Source organism: Lupinus angustifolius, unplaced genomic scaffold (assembly GCF_001865875.1).
Source record: "Lupinus angustifolius cultivar Tanjil unplaced genomic scaffold, LupAngTanjil_v1.0 Scaffold_16_110, whole genome shotgun sequence".
NCBI classification, from domain to species: Eukaryota; Viridiplantae; Streptophyta; class Magnoliopsida; order Fabales; family Fabaceae; genus Lupinus; species Lupinus angustifolius.
The window spans coordinates 5803-33124 of record NW_017718958.1 but is presented as its reverse complement, the minus strand read 5'-3'; the positions used below and the strand labels follow the sequence as shown (position 1 = coordinate 33124).

General features: G+C 32.3%; 1 protein-coding gene and 1 pseudogene across 2 annotated transcripts; one reads left to right on the top strand and one right to left on the bottom strand.

The window, feature by feature from the left end:
• Positions 1 to 3538: 3538 nt before the first annotated feature.
• Positions 3539 to 7401, top strand: LOC109337998. Of its 2 annotated transcripts, none has more exons than XM_019575121.1 (5): positions 3539 to 3655; positions 4726 to 4874; positions 5544 to 5631; positions 6763 to 6829; positions 7102 to 7401. In XM_019575121.1, the coding sequence occupies exons 2-5, from the start codon at positions 4763 to 4765 to the stop codon at positions 7153 to 7155; spliced, it is 321 nt and encodes a 106-aa protein (XP_019430666.1). In that variant the 5' UTR covers positions 3539 to 3655; positions 4726 to 4762; the 3' UTR covers positions 7156 to 7401. The 2 variants fall into 2 exon arrangements, with proteins under 2 accessions (XP_019430666.1, XP_019430665.1); XM_019575120.1 differs by having other exon boundaries at positions 6742 to 6829.
• A 28-nt stretch (positions 7402 to 7429) lies between these two features.
• Positions 7430 to 8352, bottom strand: LOC109338003 (annotated as a pseudogene).
• Positions 8353 to 27322: the final 18970 nt, after the last annotated feature.

The window sequence follows — 27322 nt, the reverse complement described above, 5'->3', positions numbered from 1 at the left end:
AGGCATACAATGACGTGTGTCGAATGTTCAAAAGTGTGCATCAACGTGCATTGACATATGTACGATGAAAGGGAGAGGTGGCATGGATTAGTTTGCAGAACAAAAAATAAAAGCTTGTTTTTAAAAAAAAAAAAATTTATCACATGATCCAAGCTCAAACCCAACACGATCAGACAATGACAAACTTAGTGATTATATAGTGTGTGGCCCTACCACAAAATCCATATACCTCTTTAGGCACATCCCAAGAGTGAACTCTCTTGCTTATAAATACTTATCAATTGTATAAGGTGACAATATAAGACTTCCAACTTTTTAATTCACTATATTTTCTAGTTTGTCAATACAATTAATATAAACTAGCGTATTGACAGACACTATTGTGTTTGGCAACCCGCTTTCATATTGTTCATAACGTTTAGTTTAAATGAAATAAATTTCATGTATAGTGTGTGTTAAATATTGTAATTTGATGTTGAATATATTTGATTATGATAAAGGCATAATATAACTAAATAGGCCGGCCTGTTAGGCTTAATAGGCCATTTGGATGGCCTAAAGTCTGACCTGTTAAACTAAATAGGCTTTTCAAAAAGCCTAAGCCTGGTCTGTTTACGAAAAAACCTGACCTGACCTAGCCTGTTATAGGCCAAGTAATAGGCCCCTGGTAGGCGGACTGACCTGTTTCCACCCCTAACAACAAGGATATAGCATATATATTTGAACACAAATGATCTTTATTTGGTAGTAATACTATATTCAAAATATCAGCTAAAATATACTAATAACAGTAAAGAGATAAGGGAAAGAAACAGTCTGCAACAAGGTTTTTATACTTGTTCATTTTGCGGTCCACTGCAAAACTACATCCAGTCCTCCCCTCTGATCCGAGAGATTTTCTTCACTAAAATTGAAATCAATGTGTCTTACAAACATACTTTCAATTACAAGACCTTGAACGCTCTCTTCTTGATTTCCCAGAACCTCTATCTTGGTTTGACCTTATCCGATCGCCTAGGAAAACCTTTCCTATGATCCAGCCTCAACCAAGAGTATGCTCTAACTCAAGACCTCCAAGTCTTGGTGAAGACTCTCTGATCTCTTTGGTGGTATGACACCAAGAGACAACTTTCCTTGTTACACAAACAACACAAAAAAAAGAGTAATGTGAAGCACTAAAATAGTTCAAATATTACAAGAAAGAACAAGCTATAAACGCTATACAAATCTCACAATTACTATGAACATGTATAAAATCAAAATCATGAAGAACATGTAATTTCTACCCTTAAGAAATCTTTAAACAGTAGTGAAATAATCATGCAAGAACAAGATAGGATGATGAACACATTTGATAATATGCAATGGATGACATGTTAATCCTAAGCATAATACTATCTCACTCTAATCTCACATGCAATTCTCTCTGCCTATATGACATACATTGAACATGAAAATACGCAACTTAATAATTCTAATATGAATGTATAAAATCGTGTATGAAATCTGTTGAAAAAACAGTCTATATAGAAAAGCTGTTTTTCACCCAGTTAATCGATTATGTTGCCTGTTAATCAATTAACGGACTGTTAGAGAGTAACTGAAATATGTTTTTCAGTTATCTGTTGAAACTGTTAAAAACTGTTTTCATGTTAATCAATTAAAGCTTTACTTAATCGATTAACTGACATATTTTCAGTTAAGATGTTAATTGGTAAACTACCTATATGTTATGCTTATTAACTATACATGTTTTACCTTTATGTTATGCCTAAAATGCACAAATAATATGTATGATTAATGCATGAACATATAATAAACTAGATGACATATCTCATATAAATGATATAATAGTTTTTAGACTTTGTGAGATTTGCATCTAGGTTTACCTAACCTAGACTCAATAACTAAGACACATCTAAGACTCTAGTCTAGACACGAAGCTCTTAAATCTTTGACATGTTGAGTTGTCTTTAAGCTTTCACTAAGTCCTTTGTCTTCATCAAAACATATGCAAACTTAAGTGTTCTCTTGACACATTGCACTTTCAATCATTTTTTATGATTTTCAGTCAACCCCATCATTTTTGTTGTATTTATATTATGAATTTAGAAATTTAAATGGAATCACTTAATAAAGATGAACTTAGAATTTAAAAGGGAACTTATGTTTGTTTGATTGTCTTGTGTTATCTCCAAATGCAATGAGTGAAATATTTTATCAAACATGTTTGATGCACAAATCATTCATACATTTGTCTTTTCCATGTTACATGAATAAAGAAAAGATGATTGTTAAAAATTGGGGAAACAAAAAAATATATCATATTCTTACCTGTGTGGATGAAGCCATAGTACCCACCTGCATTTTAAAAAGAAGAAGCGATCATACGCTGTAACAAAACTGATACCTATCTAATTGCTCTATCTCTCAAAATGTTCATTAACAATAGAACAAATACTAATGTATAGAAAGTGATAGAGAACAAAACATTAAAACAAAAGACCAAATGTGTTGTTGTTGGGAGAAAATAGAAGAAAAGTGGATGAAAAACAATTATTATTTTGAATGATAATGTATAGTTTAGTTTTCTTATATCATAGGCTCCTCGTGATTTTTTGGAGGAGTTATCCAATTAAACACATATTCTCTTAATAAATTGAAAAAGTATAATATTAGTTTTAATTAAGGGTAAATTTGGAACTTAAAATTACATCATAATAGTTACCAAGTGTTTTGACTTTATAAGTTAAGTTATCAAGTGTTTTTGGCTTTATAAGTTAGTAAAGATAATAAAATTATTGGGCCTCTAGAGAATTAGCGGTGAAGTTGAGGAAGGGATAAAAAATTAAGCATATTAAAAGAAAATTAAGGATACGGGCTCTAGAGAATTAGTGGTGAAATTGATAAAAGAATACGTTTTTATTAAGTATCGTCTATTATCCCCACTTGTTATTTGACTTATGTAAAATTAAACTCTGAGGTACATATTAAAAAGTACTTATTATTAAGATTTAAAATTAAATTGTAATTTTGTTATTATATTTTAGTTTATTTAAATAATATAATATTTATGATTGTCAATATAAAAATTTATACATAATTATTACATTATTTACTATTTATTTGTATTATTTGACTAGAAGAATGAACATAAATAGTAAATAACATGATAACAATATATAAAACTCTTATGTGAATATATATTTTTTCTTAATTAAATGTCTGGACGTCAAACATTTATGAATGTTATTTACATTTGTCTTTGTCATTTATAGAGAACCACATCAATAAAATTAGCACAGTTGATAGAAAAATACATGTATTTAGAGGAATAATATTATTTAGCCTCGGGCTATGTTTTGCTCAAAAACACAAAGAGGTTGTATTTTATTGTTAGATCTTTTATTATTAGAATAACACTAGTGAAATTGCTTATTTTTTCTCAAAAGTTACCATCAATTTAATTTGTTACTGATATTTATTACAAATTCAAAAAGTGGAATAAAGAATTCACAATTTTATTAAAAAATATATAATTGTATCACAACCCTTTTCTCTCTTTCCTTTCTGAGGTTCTGGAATCTACGCTAGGACCCCTTTCGTCACAGACTCATAGTCATACACCTCGCGCCGTTTTCTGCACAACGCAAAGGTTCTTCCCTCATCTCTTCTTTCGTCTCTCATATTCTCCTCCACCGATTTCTTTTTCACTATAAGAATCTGATTCTACTTTTAATAATCAATTACTTGTTAATTTGTGTACTTGTATTGTTAACTCTTCACTGTTCAATGTGTTTACTGAAACACTGAAATTAGTAATGTATTTGTAAGAAAGAGTAACTGATTTGCAAAAGAATCAATTTTACTGTGTCATTTCATTTTAATGGTTAGGTTTTGTGGTTATACCTGTGTTGTTGTTCCCATTGTTTGGAATTTTTGCAAAATCAATTGAAAACTGAAAATTATTATATGGAAGCAAAGGGGAAGGGGTGTTATACTAGAGAATGGTTGGTTGTTTTAGAAGTGAATTGTGCCACTTCATCTGTTAGGTTAGGGTTTGAGTCATGGAGTCGCCACTCTGAGAATGACTTTACCTAACCACCGCGTGCTCCGAGGGCTACCCTCACAGCTATGCATGCGGGGATAGCGGTTAAAGACCTAAAAGGGGAAGGGTTTTATCTGTGTCTTTATTCCTTTCTATTTTATAATGTTCAAGGTGTGTATGGTGTGATTGTGAATTACATAAATCCATGCATTATAACCGAAATGTAGCTTTAAGCTTAGTGGCTCATCCGTGATTAACTGTCTCAATAATATGTATTTAAGGCCGAAAAATAAAAAAGTAAATTTTGCATCTTTTTCTTTGACTGTTAGTTATCATTTCCCCTGAGAGGGGACTGATGCTTTTTGTGAACCCTAAATAGTTGAATCAAACCTTTTGGTGAACCCTAAACTTATTTTTCCCAATGAATTGAGATGTTTGCATGAAAAATTTACTATAAAAATATAGACCTCAAGTTTTTTAAATTTAGGCTGTTTTGAATGTGGAATGTATAAAGTATAAAATTAATGTTTTATTCGGTCTCCATTTGGCATGTAGTTTTAGTTCCCAAAGACCTTAACCACTCTGCATTTTCAGTTGCTTAATATAGAAACTCTTTTTTGGATCATTGGTGCAAGAATTTTGTTCTAATTGTGTCTTCTCTCTTCCTTTGCGTGCAGGTTTTTTTAGAAGGCATGGTTGTCTGCTTCTTAGAGGATGAAACCTAATGATAGCAGTTCTTCAAATGCCCATCAAAATCAATTTTCAGAGGGCTCGCTTGATGCCGGCAAAGAGAAGTCAACTGAGAAAGAAGTTTTTGTAAACCATGGTATCTCCTTTTTTTTTACATTTTTTAGTTGTAATTAGAAAACAAAATTGTTTGCATGTCTTAATATGCAAAATATCTCTCATGGTGTCAGTTTTTCAACTATCTCGTAAGGTACATGTAAATACATCACAATTATGAGAATAACTTCTTGAAGACTAACCATCTGAATTAGGCTAACAACTACACCTGCAGCTTTTCTTAGTAAACAGTAATATTCTTAACTAGTATTGAAACACAGATCTTGGACAGCTCTTTCACAAAACTAATGTAAACTGATAGCTGTAACATATTTTGAATGTTTCTTTTGAAGAATTTTTGAAGTCCATAAATATTGCATTCTTCTCCCAGTGTCCTTTGAGTGTTGTGATTTCTTAGCTTTATTTTGCTTGTTTGAGACTTTCTTCGATTGTTTCGACAATGTGAAAATTGATCGAGCTAATTAGTTCTGTATGTGTGCAAATATCTATTAAATAAATTTGCACAGACTTAAACAAAGATCTAGAGAACCTTTCTGATAAAAATTCAGTGTTCCCTTCACTTACTTTTTAAAAATAATAGAGTAAATTTGTTGTCTTTCAATGCTGAGTGTTTTGAGACTCTTTTTAGTGATTGTTTTCCCCTGTATCAAATGCTATCCAAGATCTCAGGTTCATTCATGTTGTCATGCAGCTGAGATAGCTTGGCATCAACAGAGGAAAGAATGGATTGGTAATCAGTCTAAGAATTTGCAGAGACCTCCTAAAGATTCAATAATGAGGTATATACATACTTCTGATTTCATCTGTTATGATGATATGTACAGGAAGGAAAGAAAAAAAGGAGGATGCACAATCAATAGTTTAATACTATGCTTTATGGATTTAATTTTTATCAACAGTGTAAATAAGAGTTTATACTATCAGTGTGTCAATATACCTTGTGGTGCCATATGTTAAAAGCAGATAGAAGTTGCTACTGATAGTGAAATATTTTTTGTACTCCAATGATAAATGGCACCATCTTATTTGCTCATAGTTTATATGATTTTAAAGTGATGGTGAATCAAGTGTGAGCTTTAAGTCCTCTTTTGCTAGACTACAAGTTTCCCAGCACATAGCTAAATTGGGAAGATCGACTCGTGTATGCTGTATGTGCAAAATAGGGGTATCTATACCAATACATGTCCCTGAAGTTCCTGGCCAAAAGGCATGTTTAGTTTTGGGTGGAGGGGAGGGGGATGTTTTAATTGAATTTAGAAGAAAATAGCATTGCTTATGTTTATTTTATCCTTTCCCTCTGGTGTGATGTTTCCGAATAAACGAGGAAATTGTAAAGTAGGTTGAATTGAAGATATACTATCAGCATGGATAACTATGTATTAAGAGAACTTAATTTGAGATGATACAATAACAACAGCAATCATAGGTGTTTCCTACGGATAAGGATCTGCTGTCCCAAACCATGTACCAAACCAATGAAAACATACCATATCAGTTAAAAAATGAAGTATTCATTATTTTTTCTATTTTTCCTACATTGTCATTGGTTTTGTACATGGTTTGGGACATAATTTGGGATAACAAATTCTTTTCTGTTTCCTACTTGGTAGCTTCAGCTGCGTAGGTGAAACAACGCCACTTATTCAATCATAATTCAGAGCCTCCGATAGGGCATTTATGTCTATATCCTTTATAATTGTTTCACCTAGTCTTTTTGTTGGACATCTAAATGTGGTTTCTGTTCATCTTCTCACATTGTCTTTGTCATAGGCTCTTGTAACTTCTTTTTATAAAGAAGAGGACCAAGGTGCATCTTCATATGGTTGTTTTTGCATGCACCTTTATAGCATTCATGAAACAGTAAATATCCATGATATGTTTAATAACAGTAACCAGGACATCTCTTGCAGCTTGACAACAAGTTATGAGGATCTGCTTTCATCTACAGAACCTTTTCTGCAGTCAATTTCATTACCTGTATGTTCTTTAAGATAAATTTTCCTTTTCAAATTAGAATGTTATATCTATGCACTGTTAATGTAAATTTTTATACACATGATTATATCATTCATCATTCATGTATATTACTTATATTTAAGAGTCAATGATTATCAAATATGAATGGTGGATGATGCATCAATAGTACAAAAAACTCTTACATTATCAGTGTATACATTTTTTTTTTCTCTTTCAAATTTAGGGATACATTATGCGAAAAAATGATTGAATGTTGGGTTATGCTTATGCAGGAGATGGTGGATTTTTTAGTTGACATTTGGCATGAGGAAGGTCTCTATGATTAGATGGTGGTAATTCTATCATAAATTTCAGTAAGAATCTTGAAGGTGGACTAGCTGAGACAAACACACTGGTGGACAAGCTGTTCATCTTAGATTGTTTAAATGTTAATATAATTTATTCTCTTGGCAGCACAAACAAGTTTCATTGCAGTTTAGATATAAAATACTTAAGGATTTGCTGAACATTTTATAGCTGCTGCTTAGCATTTATCTATGTAACCAATATCTTGTAGTAGAACTGATTCTTCATATTATTGTGTGGGCAATCTAAATATGGTTAATAAAAGTTGACCTCGTCATGAGCATCCCACCCACCATAGGTGTCAATAATGATTTTTTGGCTGGTGAGTCCCCCATCTCCATGGGGTCCACCAACCACGAAGATTAGCTGTCATCGAGGTATTAGGTAGTCAATTGCGGATAACGGAATAGTGTGACTGACTCCAAAAATAATATAGTGGATAGCAGGATGACTGCTATAATTAAGCAAAAAAATATAAGCAATTTATATCTACATATATACATAAAAATATTAAAATATACCAAACGGCATGAAGGGTTGAGGTGGAAGATATTCAGTTTGGGCCTTGTAATCTGATCATTTGTTATGGTTTCTTGAGTTGAGATTAGGATTGTCTGGACATGGATAGGGACCATGGCTCCATCATCATTCCTGTACTCAACAATCACTTGGGTTTTACCATTGGGCCTTACCCATGAGTATGTCTTATTTTTTCTGACTACAGTGAGTTTTGACCAAATTTAATAGCAAGCACATGAGAAAGTGACACTAGTTCAAGGGTTTCATCTGTAGCATAGCCAAACATGTGGCCTTGGTTGCCAACTCCAATTTCCTCATGTTTTTTTAGTCATGTGACTCTGAACTCCTTGGGCAATATCATGTCTGTGTTGCTCAATGTTTACAAAAACTTTGCAACTATTAGCAGCAAGACCAATGTTAGATCATGTGAAACCAATGCCTATATAGGTGTTTCAAGCAATTTTGTCATAGTTCACATTTGCTCCCGTTGTGATCCCACCAAAGAACATAACCATGTTAGTTTTAGTACATATCTCACAAGCAACCTTGCTCTCTGGTCTTGCTCTAAGCTAGCACCCAGGATGGCATCTGCAACCTGGTTACATATTATCCGGGTGACCTTTATTAATAGATTATGAGGTGAAGATGAAAGTTTCCATCCCTATTTTTCCAAAAAAAGAAAAGGGGGAGATTTAATTCTGTAGCATGAAAAAGCTATGGAAGCATGTTAATTATAATTCACAGATTTACAATATCGTTATCATATCCAACATGATCATGTCAAATTTTAAAAATATCATCTACCTTCATAATATAAAAGCAAGAACAAAATTCTCAGAATAATCTACATAGATAAATATCCTCATCAGTAAGTGAGCATTTCCTCAAAGATAAGGTTGTTTACTTTCTGACTCGAAAGTCTTGAGTTCAAATCTTGGAAAAAATCTCTTCATTTGTTTGTAAATATAGATGGCAAAACAAATAATGCTTGTGATCTGTCTGCAGCGGCTACAACTTTTTACGGGTAAAACATATAAATTTAATTTAATTTGTGCTTTTACCATGCTCGTTTGCTTACCCGACCAACATGCATTTCTATTAGGCAATGTAGGCAGTCCATTGACATAATATAAGACGAATTCAAATAAATATGATATAATGTGATTTAATGTCTAAAAAATTAAGATATAATGTGATTTGTTCAACTTCATATAAAATATCAAAGTTTTTTCTAATTTTTTCTCTTTTTAACCACCTTGTTTAATTTCATTTTTGGTATTACTAAATTTTTTCTCAATTGTTTATTAATGTATGTGGGGTTATCCACATGTTTGTTAGTCCATTTTAAAATGAATAAGACATACAGTTTTGTCCATTAAGATAATACGAAGATGTCAACTTCAAATTTGTGGGCACATGCAAAATGAGTAATACAACCCATTTTGCTATTTCTACTTGTAAGTATAAGATTACTTTTATATATATATATATATATATATAAATATATATTCCCAAACTTTATTAAGTATTAATCTCATCTCCATTAAGTATTAATCTCATGCACCAAGCCACTTATCATAAACGCAACATCTATTGCATTCATAACGATAAAAGTTCATAAAACATATATAGACATATAGTGGTTCAACATGGATTAAGATCTCCCATGCCATTTTGTTCACTCATGGTTACATGGAGAAGAAAAATAGGCACAACATAAATTTTTATTAGTCATGATTCTAGACCAATTTGTGAAATCCAATGTGACCTTGTGATAATGACATGAGAGTTCCTAATACGGGCAAATAACATGTGAAATGTGTAGAGTAATGACTATATATGAATTCAGTTGTAATGTAAATATTTATACATAGACAGTATATCATTCACATTCTTTTATATTATTTATATTTAAAAATTAATAATAATTAAATATTGGTAGAGAGAGAATATTGATATAATGATAATATAAAAATTTCTTACACTATCAATATTGGTAGAGAGAGAATATTGACTGATGACACACTCAATTGTTTCTTTTATTTCCAAAATGTCTTTAATTATTCTTTTTCAATTTTATTTAATTTGTATTTATATCTAACTCAAATTTTACAGTAATTGGTTTTTATTAAAGGGTATTGCTAACCCTATAGTTACGTGAGTAGATGGAATATATATATATATATATATAAAAGTTAGAATAAGAGATCAAGAAATATACTGCTTTTAGTACATCTAAATGACTTTACGGGTGGAACGTATTACCAATGGGATTCCATAATAGTCCAAGTATATTTCAAGAATATGTTTCAAAGTTACTATTACCATTAAGAGAATTTGCAGTAATCTGTATGTGATATCTTAATATTCTCAGATAACCAAGAGGTTCATGAGATTCATCTAAAAAAGTTTATGGATCTAGTAGAATAAAAAGGCTAGATATATCGCCCCAAAAGACAAAATTAAGAAAAACTAGGATATGATTTTTAGGACAAAAATATATCATATGATGAAATAGAACTACAAGAACATATAAGCAAAAAAGTGAAAGATTTTCCTAGAATTACAAACAAGAAAGAATTGCAATCATTCTTAGGATTAGTGAACCAGACAATGAATTATATTCCAAATTTATCAAAATTGGCAGCAAAAATATCTAAGTTAGTTGGGGAAAAGAGTAGGTGGGTAATATATGATAATATAGAAAGCATAATAGGTCAAATTAAAAGATTGTGTCAACATTTGCCTAAATTGTATATACCAATTGAGGCTAATGTAAGATGGATTATCTATACAGATGCATTAGAGAATTATTGGGGAGCAACATTATACCATGAGAATGAAAGAAAAGAAGAAGTAATAACAAGATATTGTAGTGGAAAATTTAATGATAGTCAAAGCAAATATCACTCCATTTGGAAGGAGTTTTTAGCAATAATTAAGGCTATAGAAAAATTCGAGTTGTTTATAGTAAACACAAAATTTCTAATTAGGACAGATAATACTCAAGTGAAACACGGGTTAGATAAAAGAATAAAAACCAATAGATTGATAAATAAAATGCTGATTAAGTGGCAAAGTGATTTAACTCACTATGATTATGAAATTGAATACATAAAAGGAAAGAACAATTTAGTTGCAAATTATTTGAGTATAATAGGAGAAAATTACTAACGATTTTGTTTTAGATGGCAAAAAATCTTAATATGGAGAATTCAACTATGCAGAATACAAATTCCACTATGCAGAATCCAAATTCCACTATGCAGAACACAAATATCCAAGGAGCTACAAGAGGAACAACAAATTTATTTATGTCTCTCAACGACCAAATAGATAGAAGACTCAGTAATATGGAAATGAATATCCAATTAGTCCATGCCCAGTTAACTACAACTATTGAAAAATTAATGGCCTCATTTAATGAGAGTATTCAAAAACTACACTATCACTATCAAACATCAAATCACAACTGCCAAGCCAAAACAAAACAACCAAAGAAGTAGGCACCGAAACTAACTTTGAGGAGTCTACACCACCACAACAATTATTAACTCCCAGCCAAATAGTGCCATTGGCGGAAATGATAAGAACCCAACAAAGAGAAAAATAAATAATATCTGCTCAAGTAGTTCTAGTAATGTTAGACCTCCGACCAAAACCCAAAAAAGACCACCATCCCGTACCAACTTTAACACCAAGGAACAATATGACTATTTGAGACTATTATTAAGAAAATTAAATTGTCTTGGACTTCTAACGCCAACTATTAAATATATATCCCATTATGCATTTAACAAGGCAATTATTTATCCGGGAACAAGTTTGGAGTTAGTAAAAACATTATTCAGTTATGGGTTGATCCAAACTATCAATCCCTCAAATAATATGTATGAATTATCACTATTGCCAAAGCTAGTTCAGGAAGCAGCAAAACATTATTTCAATTTTGTAAGTCAAAATAAAGTGTATGTCAGATGTTACTCTACTATAGCAGCAATAACCCCTATAAATTTTATCCCCAATAAATCTTATCAGATTTGGGACTACAATTGCCCCGTTCAAATATGAGAAAGAAACAAAGTTATTTAGTGAAGACCATGATGATTTTGAATACAAGCTCCATACCATCAGGTCCCACGAGTTAGACAAAATTTTCAAAGAAATAATGAGAACTTTGAAAGACAACAAAGAAGAGCAATGGGTTTATTTCATAGGACCAACTACGTGTATCTACTCAGTAGGAAGAAGATATAGAGGAGCCCCATAATTCACATTTGGTACAATAAAATTCGAACAAATATGATGGATTTACCACCAAGAACAATAAAGTTAGCATGCCAACTATTGTCTGAATATCCAGAGCATAGGTGCCCAATATGTGAAGAAAGAGAAAACACTATTGACTATGAAGAACCATCAACTAATATCAACATTCTCGAGTAAAGCATCTCCTGACTAAGATAATTATGAAACATGACAAAGAACTATGACTAGGAGGCTGAAAAGGCACATAGAGGACTGAAAAAGTGAACAATAAGATTCCAACTAAAATGGCAAACAAGAACTGACACCTTCTACAGGGTCACATGTGAAGAACTAACTAGGGTCAGAGAAATGAAAACTAGGGGTGTAGAATAAACCATGGTTGGTTTTCCATCCATTATATAAACATGTACTACTGCCTTTGTAACACACATCTATCTGAATCAAAGAAATCATTCCTAGTAATTCTGAGTGCTTTCTCTCCTTCCTTGTTATTTTGTTAAAGTGTTCTATTTAGTTTTCTTTTGTATACAAAAACCAAAAACGTGTAGAGTGTTTTATATAGCTTCTCTCCCATCCACCACCAACACCTAGAGGATTGCGATTAAGGTATGATGAACTAAAGTATTCTAGGAATTTGAAAGCGTAGTATTATCTAAATCCTCATTGCAATGATCTCATTATAGTGTTATACTGGTAACTAAACTAATATGCTCAAAGATATAAGTAAAACATATATGTTACATAAGGACACTGAGTTACATATCCAGTAGGAAACAAGGAAGATTGTGCTGTAATAGACTGAAGGAAGAAGGTCTATGCCCCGTTTCATGGACTATGCACTAGAAAAAACCTCTGCATGAAAGAGGGCAGATTTCCTTCTAAGACCCGATCTATATATGGTCGACACATCGGCTTATGTAAGATATATGCTTTATTCATGATCCCAAACATTGCATGTTGGTTTAGTAACCAGTAATTCTCAATTATGGTATCAGAGCAACGGGGGAGGATGATAATATGAACCTTTTAAATTCCCGCTTTCCTAAATCTCATTACAATCATTGTTGTTAACATTCTTTGTTTACATCCTCTATTGTTGTTAATATTTTCTTCCTAGTAAAAAAACAATCCTAGATTTCAATATGGATTCATTAACCAAAATAGAACCAAAAATATATTCACTAGACTGTAATGATGTACCAAAAGATTCATTTATTCCAGTAGTAGAAGATGAAGATGATCTATGTATACTAACAACCTTTATTATTGGCGGCGATGGAGATGCAATTTTTAACCAACTAAATTATACAAATATGTACCTTATAAAACAATTGGGATGTCTAGCAGAACCCAACATGAGCGAAGAAACTAAGAAATATACCCTCGAAGGATTATATTATAGGATCCCAGAAGAAGCTAAGAAGATAATAAAATAAGAAGATTATAGTAGTAGAAAAGAAAGACTACAAGAATTAGCAAAACCCCTAGAGCAAAAAATATATGAAACCAAAAGAGATATTAAGCATTTAGCTGAAGAAATAAAATTTATCAAAAATAATATAAAGAGAATTATGGAGGTATTAGGAGTAAAAACATAGTAGAATGAATTATACAAAGTCCCCAAGTTAATACGATGAAGATTTTAAAAAAGGAAATAGGTAGCAATGTGATGATTACAAAACAAGAGATAAGATCACAACAATTAAATGAAGTAACCATAGGTACCAGGATAAAAGTAGAACAAATACATAAGGGTCATGAAGTCATAAATAATAATTTATGGATTATATATGAACAAATTAAGAAGATAGAGGAAAAAAGATTAGAAGAAGTGGGGATATACATACAAGAAAGAGAACACAAAGAAAAATAGATAATAGTACAACAAGATAGAGAAGAATTAGATGAAGATACCATAGATGAAATAGAAAGGATAATAGAAGAAGAAGAGTTATAAAACTTAGAAGAAATAATGAAAGATATGACATATATACAGATGCACCACACAAACCCGAAGAGTACGTCTAGTAGTAGACCAAAAATAACAAGAGAAGATGAAACATAAGAAGGATATGAGTCGATAGAAGAAGAAATGCAAATTAATATGATGCTTGGAGAAATAATAGAAGAACCAATAAATGAGGAATCAAAATTCGAAGAATATGAAAAATATAGAGATGCTGACAAAGGAATAGAAGAAACTAGGATAACTTTTAATAACAAACAATTTAACAAGATTAGTAAAGTAGACCTAGACTTAAAGTCCAAAGACCTAAAGCAAGTGAGTTTTATTGAAAAAGTAGGGAAACTGATGAAGTCTAAACAAGAAGAAAAATATAAATGTGTAGTAATATAGAGAAAACACCCAATAGAGTCAACACTAACAGAAGGGACACTAAGGATCCTGTTCATAAACAAAGCACTAATAGAAGCCAAAATTCAGAAAATACCTTTCAAAGATGAAGTATCGGAGATATATATCCAAGGAGTACAATTATTAGTAAAAGCATATTTCCACGAAGGAATAGATACACTAGTAGAATTACTAATAAATGATGGAAGAATTATAAATAATGTTAAAAATAGTATTTTAGGAATCTTAAATGGAAATTTAATGTACCAAAAACTAAAATTTATGGTAAATACTAATTTTGCTATATCTAGGACAAAAGGAAATATGGATCAGACGCTAATAATATACCACAAAATAGGAGGAATAAGGATGCCACCAAATAGTAGGGTTATAAGTATATAAGAAATGGTTGGATTAGTATTCATAAACCAACATAATATATATAAGAAGACATTAGGACAAATAACTGTAAATAAGAATTTCATGTCAGTATTAGAGGAGATATCATTAAATGCTACAAATATTGTCATACCGAGGCAATTAGAATTAGAATTATATAATACTAAATCCTATTATGATAAAGAGTTACAAAGGTTCTAATATACAGATAGGATATGACAAAGATCATTAAGGATAAATACCCCAAATATAAATATTTCCATAAACCAACCAAGGAGGAGTATCGATAGTTATAGAAATGAACCCAGACTAATAAAAACATCCAGCCATAGGAGAAGTGTAGAATTTGAAAGGTGTAGGCTAGCTGAAATACCAATAACAACAAATTTAGCTCAGTTAGACTTAAAGTCCATAACACCAGAAATAGATTTGACTAATGAAGAAGAAAATAATATCTTAATAGAGGTTATTAAAGATGCAGTATGAACAGAAGTAATAGCTATAGTAAAACCAAACCAAGAAAAAAATATTATCCAATTAGTGCTAACAGACAACAATCTAGAGATAGAAGAGGAAGGGACAAAGTCTTTAACAATAATGAGATTTAACAAAAGAGAGGTTCTCACTACAAGAATATGGGTAGATAACGAGGTGGATAATTATAAACCTAAACTGATACTAGGATCAAACTTCTTGATGAATACAAAACCATATAAGATCCAACAAAAAAAGATTTTACTGAATATAAATGCCCCAACAATAATTCTACAAAAATATAAACAAGACATTTAATGAGTCTATATTATATATTGGTTAAATTTAATTATGAAAAATATAGGGCTAGAAAATATCACGCATTAGTGGACACTGGAGCAAATATAACAACGGTAAAATGTAATATTTTGCCACTAGAGCTATGGAAAAAACTAAAGAACCCATTAAGAATGAGTACAATAGGGCAATAAATACACATTATGGAATTAGGAGCTATAGATATACCTATTCAAATAGGACAATATGAGTTAAAAATCATTATGTTATACCAATTTAATGAAAACACATGTGACATATTATTAGGATTAGATTTCTTGCAAAACTACATGCCACTAGAAATAAATACTAAAGTATTAACGTTAACCACACCATGTAAACATAGGGCTTATGACATAAGAATAACTAGACCCTATAGGAGAAAGGATGAGAAATTCCAAAAGAAGCATAGTACAGAAGAAGTTCAGTTTTTATCAAACAATAAGCCTATAGAAATAAAACAACACCTAACAACTATATCTACCATGAGAACCCAAAAGACAATAGAACATAGATTAGGTGATAACTAGTGGTGGAGGATGGAAGGGACAGGTGGGGGCAGTTGCCCCCTTGGATTTAAAAAAAAATCTATTTATCTTTTGTTTTCCTACAAAAATATATATGTTGTCTCACAAAGTATGCCGCTTCATGTGTCCGTTACTGTATTTAGCCATACATATACTTAATTATTAAACTTTTAAATTATAAAATGTGACACATAGAGTGGCACACTTTTTGGAGCATATATATTCCTTTTACCTACACCTAAATGACATCTTTATGGAGATACAAGTTGAAACTCACATATTTCTTTAGTTTTTAGCTTCATAAATAAATATAATACAACTTGTATGGTCCTTCTAAAATTATATATAATAGATCAAATTCTCTTACATAATAGATCAATTCTCTTACACGTTGATATTGCTTATAATAATATGACTTTGTTTGAGTTCATAATAATTTTATGTTTGATGAAAGGGATTATATATGTATTGATAATATATACCCTAAGAATACTTATAAGTAATTAATATTGATAATATATATATATATATATATATATATATATTGTCCAAAAATTCTATTATATGAGTATTAATGAAAATGAATATTAATTTGAAATGTCAATGTCAACTTTTTATTCTTGGTGTTGGCCATTAATGTTTAAAAATATTTTCTATCATAAGTCATATATTATATTATCAAGTTATTCGTATTATTTTATTTATTATGATTTAACCACTACATAAATATCATTTTGGGTATAACCGACTAAACAAAATTACGTAGTAAGATAGAAGATTGATTTCTTACACACAACATAGTAATTTATATTGAAAAAAATAGTTAAAATTTTTATCTTTGATCCATCATGTATGTTTATTTATATTTTTGTTATTTAATTAAATATTATTGCCCCTCCTAAGATTTTGTTGAAGATCCGCCACTGATGATAACTATAGTGAAAACCCATTACTCCTTTGGGAAAAATCTAGGCCTATAGCCAAAATAGAATTAAATGATTACAACAAAGAAATAATTTGCAAGCCTTATCCTTGGACAGAGAGGGACAAGCAAGAATTTATAATGCACATAAATGAAATGAAAAAATATGGGCTAATAAGAGAAAGTAGATCAGAATATTCATAAGCTATTTGTATAATCTTTTGAGTTTTTTCATTTCTTTTCATAGGACACCTTAGTGATATGTGTCCTAGTTCTCCACCATTATAACATCTGCACTTTGTTGGTCTCCTATTATATTGCTTTTCTGGATTCTTGTCCTTCCTAAATTTCTTTTTCTTAAAATATTTTTTATATTTATGTGGTTTGAATTTCTTAATAAACTTTTTCTTTGGATATTTTTTAAATCTATATTTATTCTTGCTTACTCTCTTCTTGTTTATCGAGTTGCATCCCCACCTATGAGGCGTATCAATATCTCCACATTTTAATACTAATTTATTTGTCTTGTATTACTTAATATTTCTCCAAGCTTCTTTGCACTTTGTAGATAAATATTCTCTCAAGAAATCCTCTCTTCTTCCCATAGTGTCAATCATAGGTGCTAACTCTTTATTATTTTGGTAGGCTCTTTCATATTCATCTAGAATGGTTTCTGAAATTAAGTTTGGTAATCTTCTATAGAATAATTCTAAATAGTACTTCTGATCGATGTACTCCGAAATCCTGGCTTCATGATAATATTTCTTAAATTCGCATATGTATGGGTTTAAATATTGGGGATCTAAAGAGCATAATTCTATCTCATGCATATTTCTTATAGCTCTTGTTCTTTTAGTTGCTTCACTTATCAATAAATTTCTTCCCACAAATTCATTCCTTAAAACTGTCTCATATTGTCTTATTAGTGTTGCATATAACTCTCTCCTGTTGTTACAAGGGTTCTTGATAGTTCTTACTTGATTTCTCCATTCGCATGTTTTACTTTTCCACCATTCTTGCACTATTCCCAAAATTGTTGCTTCTAATACTGCACTAGTTGCTACTGCATCTAAATTTCTTCCTATTAGGGCTATTAATTGGGACTTTGCCCACTCTTCTCTCCTTTTGTCATTTTCTAATCCACAATCCAAATCTAACCATATCTCCGAATGTGGAATTTGCCTTGATTCTTCATGCTCTAAGGGGTTGGTGTAAATATTGATCTATTTGGTTTTGTATATACTATTCAGAATCTATCTTTGTCTTTCCTTGGCTCATCTCATTGGTTCTTTATGTCTTAATTCTTCTTTTTCCATTATATATATATAAGGAACTACTCACGTGAGAACAATACGCTATTGTGAGAAATGAGAACATTTAATATATACAATTGGATCTTGAGAACAATTAAGATTAAAAAATATGTCATGTGATCAATAACTAACTTTTAATTCTAACCATCTATGATTGGTTGTAAGGTTTTTATAATTTTTATAAAAACCGTGTGTGTATATATATATATGACAACTGTTCTCAGCTCACTATATATATTGCATATCACAAGATTAATATATTGGAATAGAAATTGAATTCTGATTGATTTTCTAAAACTATCCTGCATTAAAATTAACATAATAGCAATAGGATGACATTTTAGTTATTTCACATAAAATTGAAATATTCTAATGAGAGTCTGACATTCCCACTTTCTTCACAAATTAATGTTTGTGGGAATGTTTCTTTCTTAGACATTTTTTCAAAACCTTCTATCAAGCATGGGAATGTAGATTCGCATAAATTTCACATTATTTCTTGTACCGAAATACTCCCTATTTGTTTTTAGGATACTTAAATGTCTCTCCCATTGACTTTATGCAATATCATGAGAAATAACGGGACCTAATATTATTAAACCGACTCTTTATTAACAATTTTATACTATTTTTGTCTTGTTAACAAGAGGGATTACTCAGACTAGAAGGCTAAAATAAGTAAACATCTCATAAATACAAACCAACCACTTCGAAATATAGAAGTGATTGGAGTAGTTATCACAATTCTAATCATTCACCTTAACTAATGAAGAATGTACAGAGAGATTTTTTTAATTATTGTACTCGACTTTTATATTATAAAATAAATTTCATACCATAAAGTCATCAAAATGAACAATCACGCTTAATTAAAAAACTCAATTCTTTTTAAGTGATTATCTTTTCTCTTATAAGACAACAACCAAAATTGAACTATAGAGTATAGATAGACAATTTATCCATAATAGTAATAGTTAGATTGGAGTTGAGAGAAATATTACCGTCAGCTACTTATGATTTAGTGGATCCAACATAAGGCTAAGATTCATTCCATAAAAAAGAGTACACCCCAACAATTTCAATAAAAAAATAAAAAAGGAATCTCTTGGACTGTTTATAACAGTGTTGTAAGAATCGGACTGGACCAGACAGTCCGACCGGTTTGATCACTGACCGGATTTGAAAATGACTCTGATTTGCAGTATTAACCGAATGAGAGTTGGACAACTTTGAACCGGGGAAATTTCGGTCCTTCCGTATTAAACCAGTTAAAACGGATTAACACGAGAAGTAAACCGGACGATTCACTTAAAAATAAAAAAATGGAACATTGCTCTAATATTTTATTTTACTACAATCCCAAAAAGATGAAGATGATATTACTCAATATAATTATACATAATTCTTAATTATATAAAGTTTTACATTTATATATCACTATATATTTATCGATAAAAATATTAATTATGTACGGAATCACCCGATTAGAACGAACAGTTTAACCGTTTAAACCCAATACGAGACCTCTCCAGACTTGACATCTGGCTCAAGTTTCATAACATTGGTTTGAAAGTACAAAGTGTTAAGGATTGCACTAGCAATGTTTTGCCTATATTTTGATGAAGACAAGGAATTAGTTAAAGCTTGAAGATGTCTCAACAATCAACATGCCTAGAACTCATTGGTCATATCTAGACTATGTTATATTAATAGAGTTACATTTCTAAGTAGTCTGGGATGTATGTCTTAGTTAGTGAGTTTGGGTTAGGTAAACCTAGATGCAAGTATCACAAACCATTAATATTGACATATCATATTCATGAGGCATATCATCTAGTTTATTATATGTGCATGCATTAATCATATATGTTATATGTGCATATTAGGTATAATATAATTTCTAAAACATGTATAGGAGTCAAGCATAACATATAATTAGTTTACCATTTAATCACATGTTGATATATGTTGGTTAATCAATTAACGTGGTGACTTAATCGATTAACATGTCTGTTTTCTGTTATAACTATTTTCTGTTTTAATTGCGTAACTGAAAGCAACAGTTTGAAGGGTCAAATATGTTTTGTATAAGTTATGACAAATTGCAGAAACGTGAAACATTGCATATTATTGTTTAGGAATCATTAGACAGCATATTTCCATGATTTACTGTATAATAGGCAGAAGAGAGATGCATGTGTGAGAAAGAGAGATTAACATGCTTAGTTTATAGTGTTCATGGTGTATTACATGTTGTTTTCATGTGCTTAATCTCATTCATTCTTTCTTGCATGTTCATGCATTCTGATTAGAGATTTAAAAAGAAAGATTTTGTGTTTAATGTTTGTATTAACTCACATTCATGCATGATGGCTTGTGTTACTTGAGAGTGGGTTAATCTTTGAGTTTTTCATTGTTGTAATTTGAGCATTTTAGTGCTTGGTAAAACTCTGTTTTTTGTATACTATTTTTGTACTTTGGGTTTAGTCTCTTGGTGTCTTACCACCATTGAGATTGAGTGAATCTTCACCAAGGCTTGGAGGTCTTGAATTTAGAGCGAGGATCTTGACTGGGGCTGGATCGCAAGAAAGGTTTTCTTGGGCGATACGGATAGTCAAACATGTTCAATATAGTGAAGAGAAATCTCCCAAGATTAGAAGAGGAGGTCTGGAGTAGTTTGCAAGTGGACCCGCAAACGAACTAGGATAAAAATCCATTTGTGAAAGCTGTTCTCTCTTAATCTCTTTTATAATTCTCACCGTTTTAATTCGTGTTTGAAGCTAATATTTTGCATACTTATACTTTGCTATATCCTTGTTAATTGTGCATAAAAATATCTGCATTATCTCTCCTTGTTTGTTGGTAAATATCTGTGCAAGAAGCTGATCTGGTAATTCTGTTTCTGTTATGAGTTAATCGATTAAAGCCCACTGGTTAATCGATTACTTGGGCTGTTTTCCAGAACTGGGTTTTGGTGCGAGAAGCGGTAATTGATAACTGCTACACCTATTCAACCCCCTTCTAGGTGTGTCTAGGCCACTGATACCTAACAAGTGGTATTAGAGCTAGTACGACATGCTAGCTCAACCGTATCCGCGTGATCCTAAGGGAGTTTAAATGGGTTCCACCAACCCCTTTGGCGGTGATGGCGTATCCATTAACCGCCCTCCCGTATTCAGTGGCGAGGGATACACCTACTGGAAAGTCCGAATGAAGATTTTTATTGAGGCCATTGATTCAGATATTTGGGAGTCCGTAATCAACGGGCCATTCGTCCCACTTCACTTAGTGGATGAGGAACCGAAAGAAAAGCCTAAAAGCTTGTGGACCGATGAGGAGTGCAAAAAGGTTCAATATAACCTACGCGCTAAAAATATAATCACCTCGGCCCTATCATATGACAAATTCTTTCGGGTATCTCAGTGTCAAAGTGTCAAGGAGATGTGAGACACTTTACAAGTGACTCACGAGGCACTAGCGAGGTCAAGCGCGCCAGGTTGAATGCGCTGTTACATGAATATGAATTATTTCGTACGTTACCAAGTGAATCAATTAGCGATATGAAAAAACAATTCACTCATATTGTAAATCATCTTGTTGCCCTTGATAAATTTTTTGTCAAAGGAGAACTTACTAACAAAGTTTTATGCTGTCTTGACAGGAGATGGCAACCTAAAGTAACAACAATCATGGAATCTAAGGACCTTGATTCCATGCCTTTGGCAACATTATTCAAAAATCTTCAAGAGCATGAGATGGAGCTCAGACGCTTGACCATGGATGAAGGGTCAGACCGCAAGAAGAAAGGCATATCTGTTAAAGCTACAACATCACAACCTACTAAAGAGATAGATAATGATGACTCTGACTCTAACATTGATGAAGAAACGTTAAACCTTCTCGTACGAAAGTTTGGGAAATTCTTAAAGAAGAAAGGAGGATTCAAGCGTTTTCTAAAGAAAGATGTGCGAGAATCAACAAGAAAAAGGCAATAATAAAGAGCGCTTCACTTGCCATGAATGTGGTAAGCCGAGTCACATGAAATTTCAATGTTTCACTTACTTGAAGAAAGTTAATTCCGAAAAGAGCACGCCTCGGGACTTCAAATCGAAGAAAGCTTACATTGTCTGGGATGTACCGGAGGAAGAAACGACATCAAGCACCTCAGATGAAGAGGAGACCGCCAAGCTATGCCTAATGACTATAACAGATGAGGCTTGCAGATCAGGTAGTACAAAGGATGCTAATAATGAGGTATATTCTGACACATCATCCTCTTCTGATGATTCTCCTTCATATGAAGTTTTATATAATGCTTATGTCGAAATGCATGAAGAACTAAAGAAATTAGCTAGAAATTCTACTAAATGATAAGAAAATATTACAACTATAAAAAGAATTAGATGAGCTGAAATTAGAAAATGAAACTTTAGATCTAATTTTTTATTGTAATTCATGCGACTGCTCTAAGGATAAAATATGTCAAACTACTGTCTGCGAGGACTTGAAAAATGAGAATTTTAAACTCAATGAAAAACTCGCAAAACTTACAGATAGTCAGAACCAATTAGATACATTTCTAAGTAAAACAAGAAATGTTGGTGACCATATTGGATTAGGGTATATCCCCCCATGTCATAAAAATAGACCATATGGGAAACCTGTAACTCGTACTAATAAAAGGTCTTATAATAATAATAGAGTTCCTACATGTTTCTATTGTGGCATATATGACCACACCTCTTACTCCTGTTACATCAGGAAATATGGGATACCGAGTGGTGTTTACGCTTGGGGTGAAAAAGGGAGATAACTCCCTGGTTACTAACAGAAAAGGACTGAATATAATTTGGGTACCTGAAACTAGCAAGTGATCTATTTTGCAGGTATGTCTTCGAACACATGGACAATATTGATATCTTGACAGCGGGTGTTCGAGACATATGATAGGAGATAAGTCTATATTCCCAGAATTATCATTGAAGGAAAAAGGTTTCATCACATACGGAGATAACAACAAAGGGAAGATCCTAGGCACCGGAAAAATTGGCAACTCAACTCATGCTGTAATCGAGAATGTTCTATATGTCGAAGGTCTGGAACATAATATTTTGAGTATTAGCCAACTCTGCGATAAAGGTAATCGTGTGTCATTTGATTCTAAATGTTGTATACCCGTGGCGCTTTATCCAATAATGTATAGTTTGTCGGCTATCGTGTTAATAACATATATAGGGTTGACCTGGAGGATGTCACTTCTCTTTTCGCAAAATCTTTTATTTCAATAGAAGATGACATCTGGCTTTGGCATAGACGGGTCACTCACATTCATGTGAATCATCTAGAAAAATTATCTAAAAATAATTTGGTTATTGGTCTTCCAAAACTTGATTTTAAAACTCAGGATTCTTGTGACATGTGTCAAAAATTTGGTTATTGTTTGGATCGTCACAAATCATGAGTTTTTGTGGAAGTTTTTACGCTTTGGTAATTGTTGATGATTTTTATAGATTCACATGGACCCTATTTTTGGCATCTAAGAGCGATGCATATAAATCTTTTAAATGTCTAGCCAAACAAATTCAAAACCAGTCTAACCTTAAAATTGTTTACATACGATCCGACCATGGCGGAGAATTTTAAAATCATAAGTTTAATAAATTTTGTAATAAGCATGACATCATGCATCAGTTCTCAGCTCCCCATACCCTTCAACAAAATGGAGTTGTTGAGAGGAAAAATAGAGTTTTAGAGGAACTCACAAGGACCATGCTAAATGAGAGCAAAGTTCCCAAATATTTCTAGGCTGATGCAGTACACACTGCCCGTTATGTAATGAATCGAATACTTCTTAGACCTACTTTTTCGAAAACCCCATATGAGATTTTAAAAGGTCGAAAACTGAATATTGCTCATCTTCATGCATTCAGGTGCAAATGTTTTATTTTGAATAATGGAAATTTTTTTGGGAAAATTTGACTCAAAGGCTGACGAGGGCATATTCCTAGGGTATTCATTGCATAGTAAGGCTTTTTGCGTGTTTAATAACTATTCCATGCAAGTAGAAGAGTCTATTCATGTTCATTTTGACGAATCTTCTCCAAAAGAGAAGAGAAAGGTCTTTCCTGATGATGTCTCAGGTGCGTTAGAAGAAGCATATTCAAGGGACATGAACCAGAATAGAGAAGAAGATGTAGAACAAATAGAACAAGATGAGCATCAGGACATGCTGATTGTGTGGAAGACCAAAAAGGATAATCCACTAGACAAGGTGATAGGTGACATATCTACAGGGGTGGTAACCCGTAGTTCTTTACGTAATTTCTGTAATTTCCTTGCATTTGTGTCTCAAATAGAGCCAAAGACCATCGATGATGCCATCGAGGATGTAGACTAGGGTATAACTATGCAAGAGGAGCTAAAACAGTTTGAGCGTAATAATGAATGCTAGTTATTCCTTGTATGATCCATGATTCTATAAATAAGCTCTATGTATATATGTGAGTGCTCAATATTGCATTCTATGAGTTAGAAATCTTTGCATGATTTTAAACATCCAAAACGCTCTTAATTCTATACCTGATGCTATTTAATCTATTAAGGCCTTATTTTAATCAATTACCTAGTGCAATATTTTAAACATGTAATTTTTTAAATTGGTTAATCGATTAAGACTACTAGTGAATTGATTAATGACACCAGTTAAAGAGAAACATAAGCGTTTCTAGGCATTTTTCAAAACCTCCCTCATCCCCTTTTCTCTCAAATCTTAGAGGAACAAGTTCAATATCATTCCTAAACTTTAACCTAGCCTAAAACCGAATACTCCAACCCCATTCCACTCCATAAACCTTCTTCTCCATCATTAATCTCCAAGAAATCCGTTTACCCCCAATTCCAAACCCTAAGTTAGGTTTTCTGTGAATCCTTCCATTAAACATCCAAATCAGCTCGATTTTAAGCTATGAATGGAAAGAGGTCGTGCAAAAATGATTAAGACAACCGCTCAACATCTACCACGTGCTCTAAAAGCCGTACCCTCGAACAAACAGGTAAGGGAAGACCGTGGAGACCCGTATTATTTTTGATTTTACAAGAGACTCGGCTGCTCAAGTTTTAGGGAAGAAAGCCTACACACATAAGGTATGCCAATTTGACTTGGTTAGTGGAACTAAACTTTGATTTTCCGCATAGAATGCAAGCACAAGGGGCTATCCCCTTTTTGGAATTGAAAGGTAACATTTACCCTGCTCTAGTTAGGAAATATTATGCTAATTTTAGATACAAGGATGGGAAGTATTGGTCTATGATAACTGGAAAATTATTTGAGTTGAATGATGAGATATTCATGAATGTGGGTGGATTATCGCGTAATAGTGCTAGTTTGGGAGATTGTGATTGGGTTAACAACTCTTTTGATGCTGCTGAAGTTTATAAGTCATGTTTGAGGAGACCTCAATTATATGTTCAAGGTGAATTGACAAAAGCTGGGTCATTATCCGTAGAGAATATGCTCCTGCACTATCTGATTGCTTAGATACTAATTCAAAGGAACACAAATCATGCACAACCTACCGTGAATGATTTGAGGTTCATGTATGCCGTCAAGGAAAATGTGATGACTAATTGGTCTGAAGAGATTCTGAAGGTCATGTACAATATCTCTACGTCGCAATCGAAGTTGATTCCCTACAGTATTTTCATCTCACTCATTATTGACTATTTGCATATTGATGTTTTTGTGATACTATTGTCGTGGATTGTTCTGATACAAATCATTTGATTGGTGAGAGTTTGATTCACAAGATGGGCATCTACAAGTATGGCAACACTTGGCAATACCAGGAGGATTTCAACACTGTGAACCTCGACCCATGTGGTGAGGATGATAGAGATGAAACACATGTGCCAAATGCTACTACTCAGGGGGAGTCTTCTGGAAATGCAACATAGGAACCAGACTTTGGACAAGCTCACTTGGATGCTATAGAACATCGTTTTAACAACATGATGGATCTTCATTTTCAGTCTTTAAAGGATACATACCATACTGATTTGGAAAATTTTGAGGAGAGTCAGAATGCCTACATAGATAATCATTATCAATCATTGAGGAACTTCATTTAGACAACTGCTGATTCACAAAACGAGAGGTTGTGTGCCGAGTTCAACAAGTTGAGCACCCTCATCAAGGGTGGTGTTAGCTCGATCATTCCTAACAATAAAAACCCTCCATCTCATCCCTAGTTAGGAGACCTTAGATCCTGAGGTTTATCCTTCCTAGTTTATGGATTACGTTGATCCTTGTTTCCCTCTTGAGAACTTTATTCTATTTTGCTTTTGAATTTGGATTATAATAGCTTAACTACTTCTCTCTTACGAAACTTGCGTTGGTATTATGCTTAATCGTTGCTTACTGTTTTCAATTGGAAGTAATGCTTTAATGTTTTCAAATTGTCTTTCTCATGCTAAATGGTTAATTATGTCATAAATAGTATGGATTAATGTTTAATGGATCTTGACCATGTTTGGTGTGTGTACCCCTATTGATTGATTAAGCCTGCTGTTTATTGTTCATTTGTATCACTGCTTAATCACTTCATGCTTAATTTGAAATAACATAGCCTTTCATGCCATTAAATCGGTTCTATTGCTGTTTATTGTCAATTTAATCGATCATGCTATGGTTTTAATCAATTAAATCATCTAAAAATGAGCATTTGTGCAATTTTCTTACAACTGATTGATTAATTAAACGTCCAAAACTAATTGATTAATTACAGTCTGTCTTAACCATACTAACTCTTCTGACTTTTGACAAGAATTGAATATTTGTAACTTTTTGATAATGTGAAAAGGGGGAGAAAGGTTGCTTGTTGTGTTTGATGTTATTTGTAGGTTGTATGATAACTTTCGTAGTAATCATTGCTTACCTAAGGGGGAGAGCAAGCGCTTCAACTTTGAATTCACAACCGTTATGCAAATGTACAACATCGTCAAACTATTCCATCAAATTTAATGTATTTGATGTGGTGT

What these genes read in the sequence shown, in the direction of transcription:
- LOC109337998 (XM_019575120.1), top strand. Translation starts at nt 4,763, where the DNA reads ATGAAACCTAATGATAGCAGTTCTTCAAATGCCCATCAAAATCAATTT. An exon ending in AGAAGTTTTTGTAAACCATG is followed by an intron (nt 4,875 to 5,543) that starts GTATCTCCTTTT and finishes GTTGTCATGCAG; the next exon opens with CTGAGATAGCTTGGCATCAA. An exon ending in TGCAGTCAATTTCATTACCT is followed by an intron (nt 6,830 to 7,101) that starts GTATGTTCTTTA and finishes ATGCTTATGCAG; the next exon opens with GAGATGGTGGATTTTTTAGT.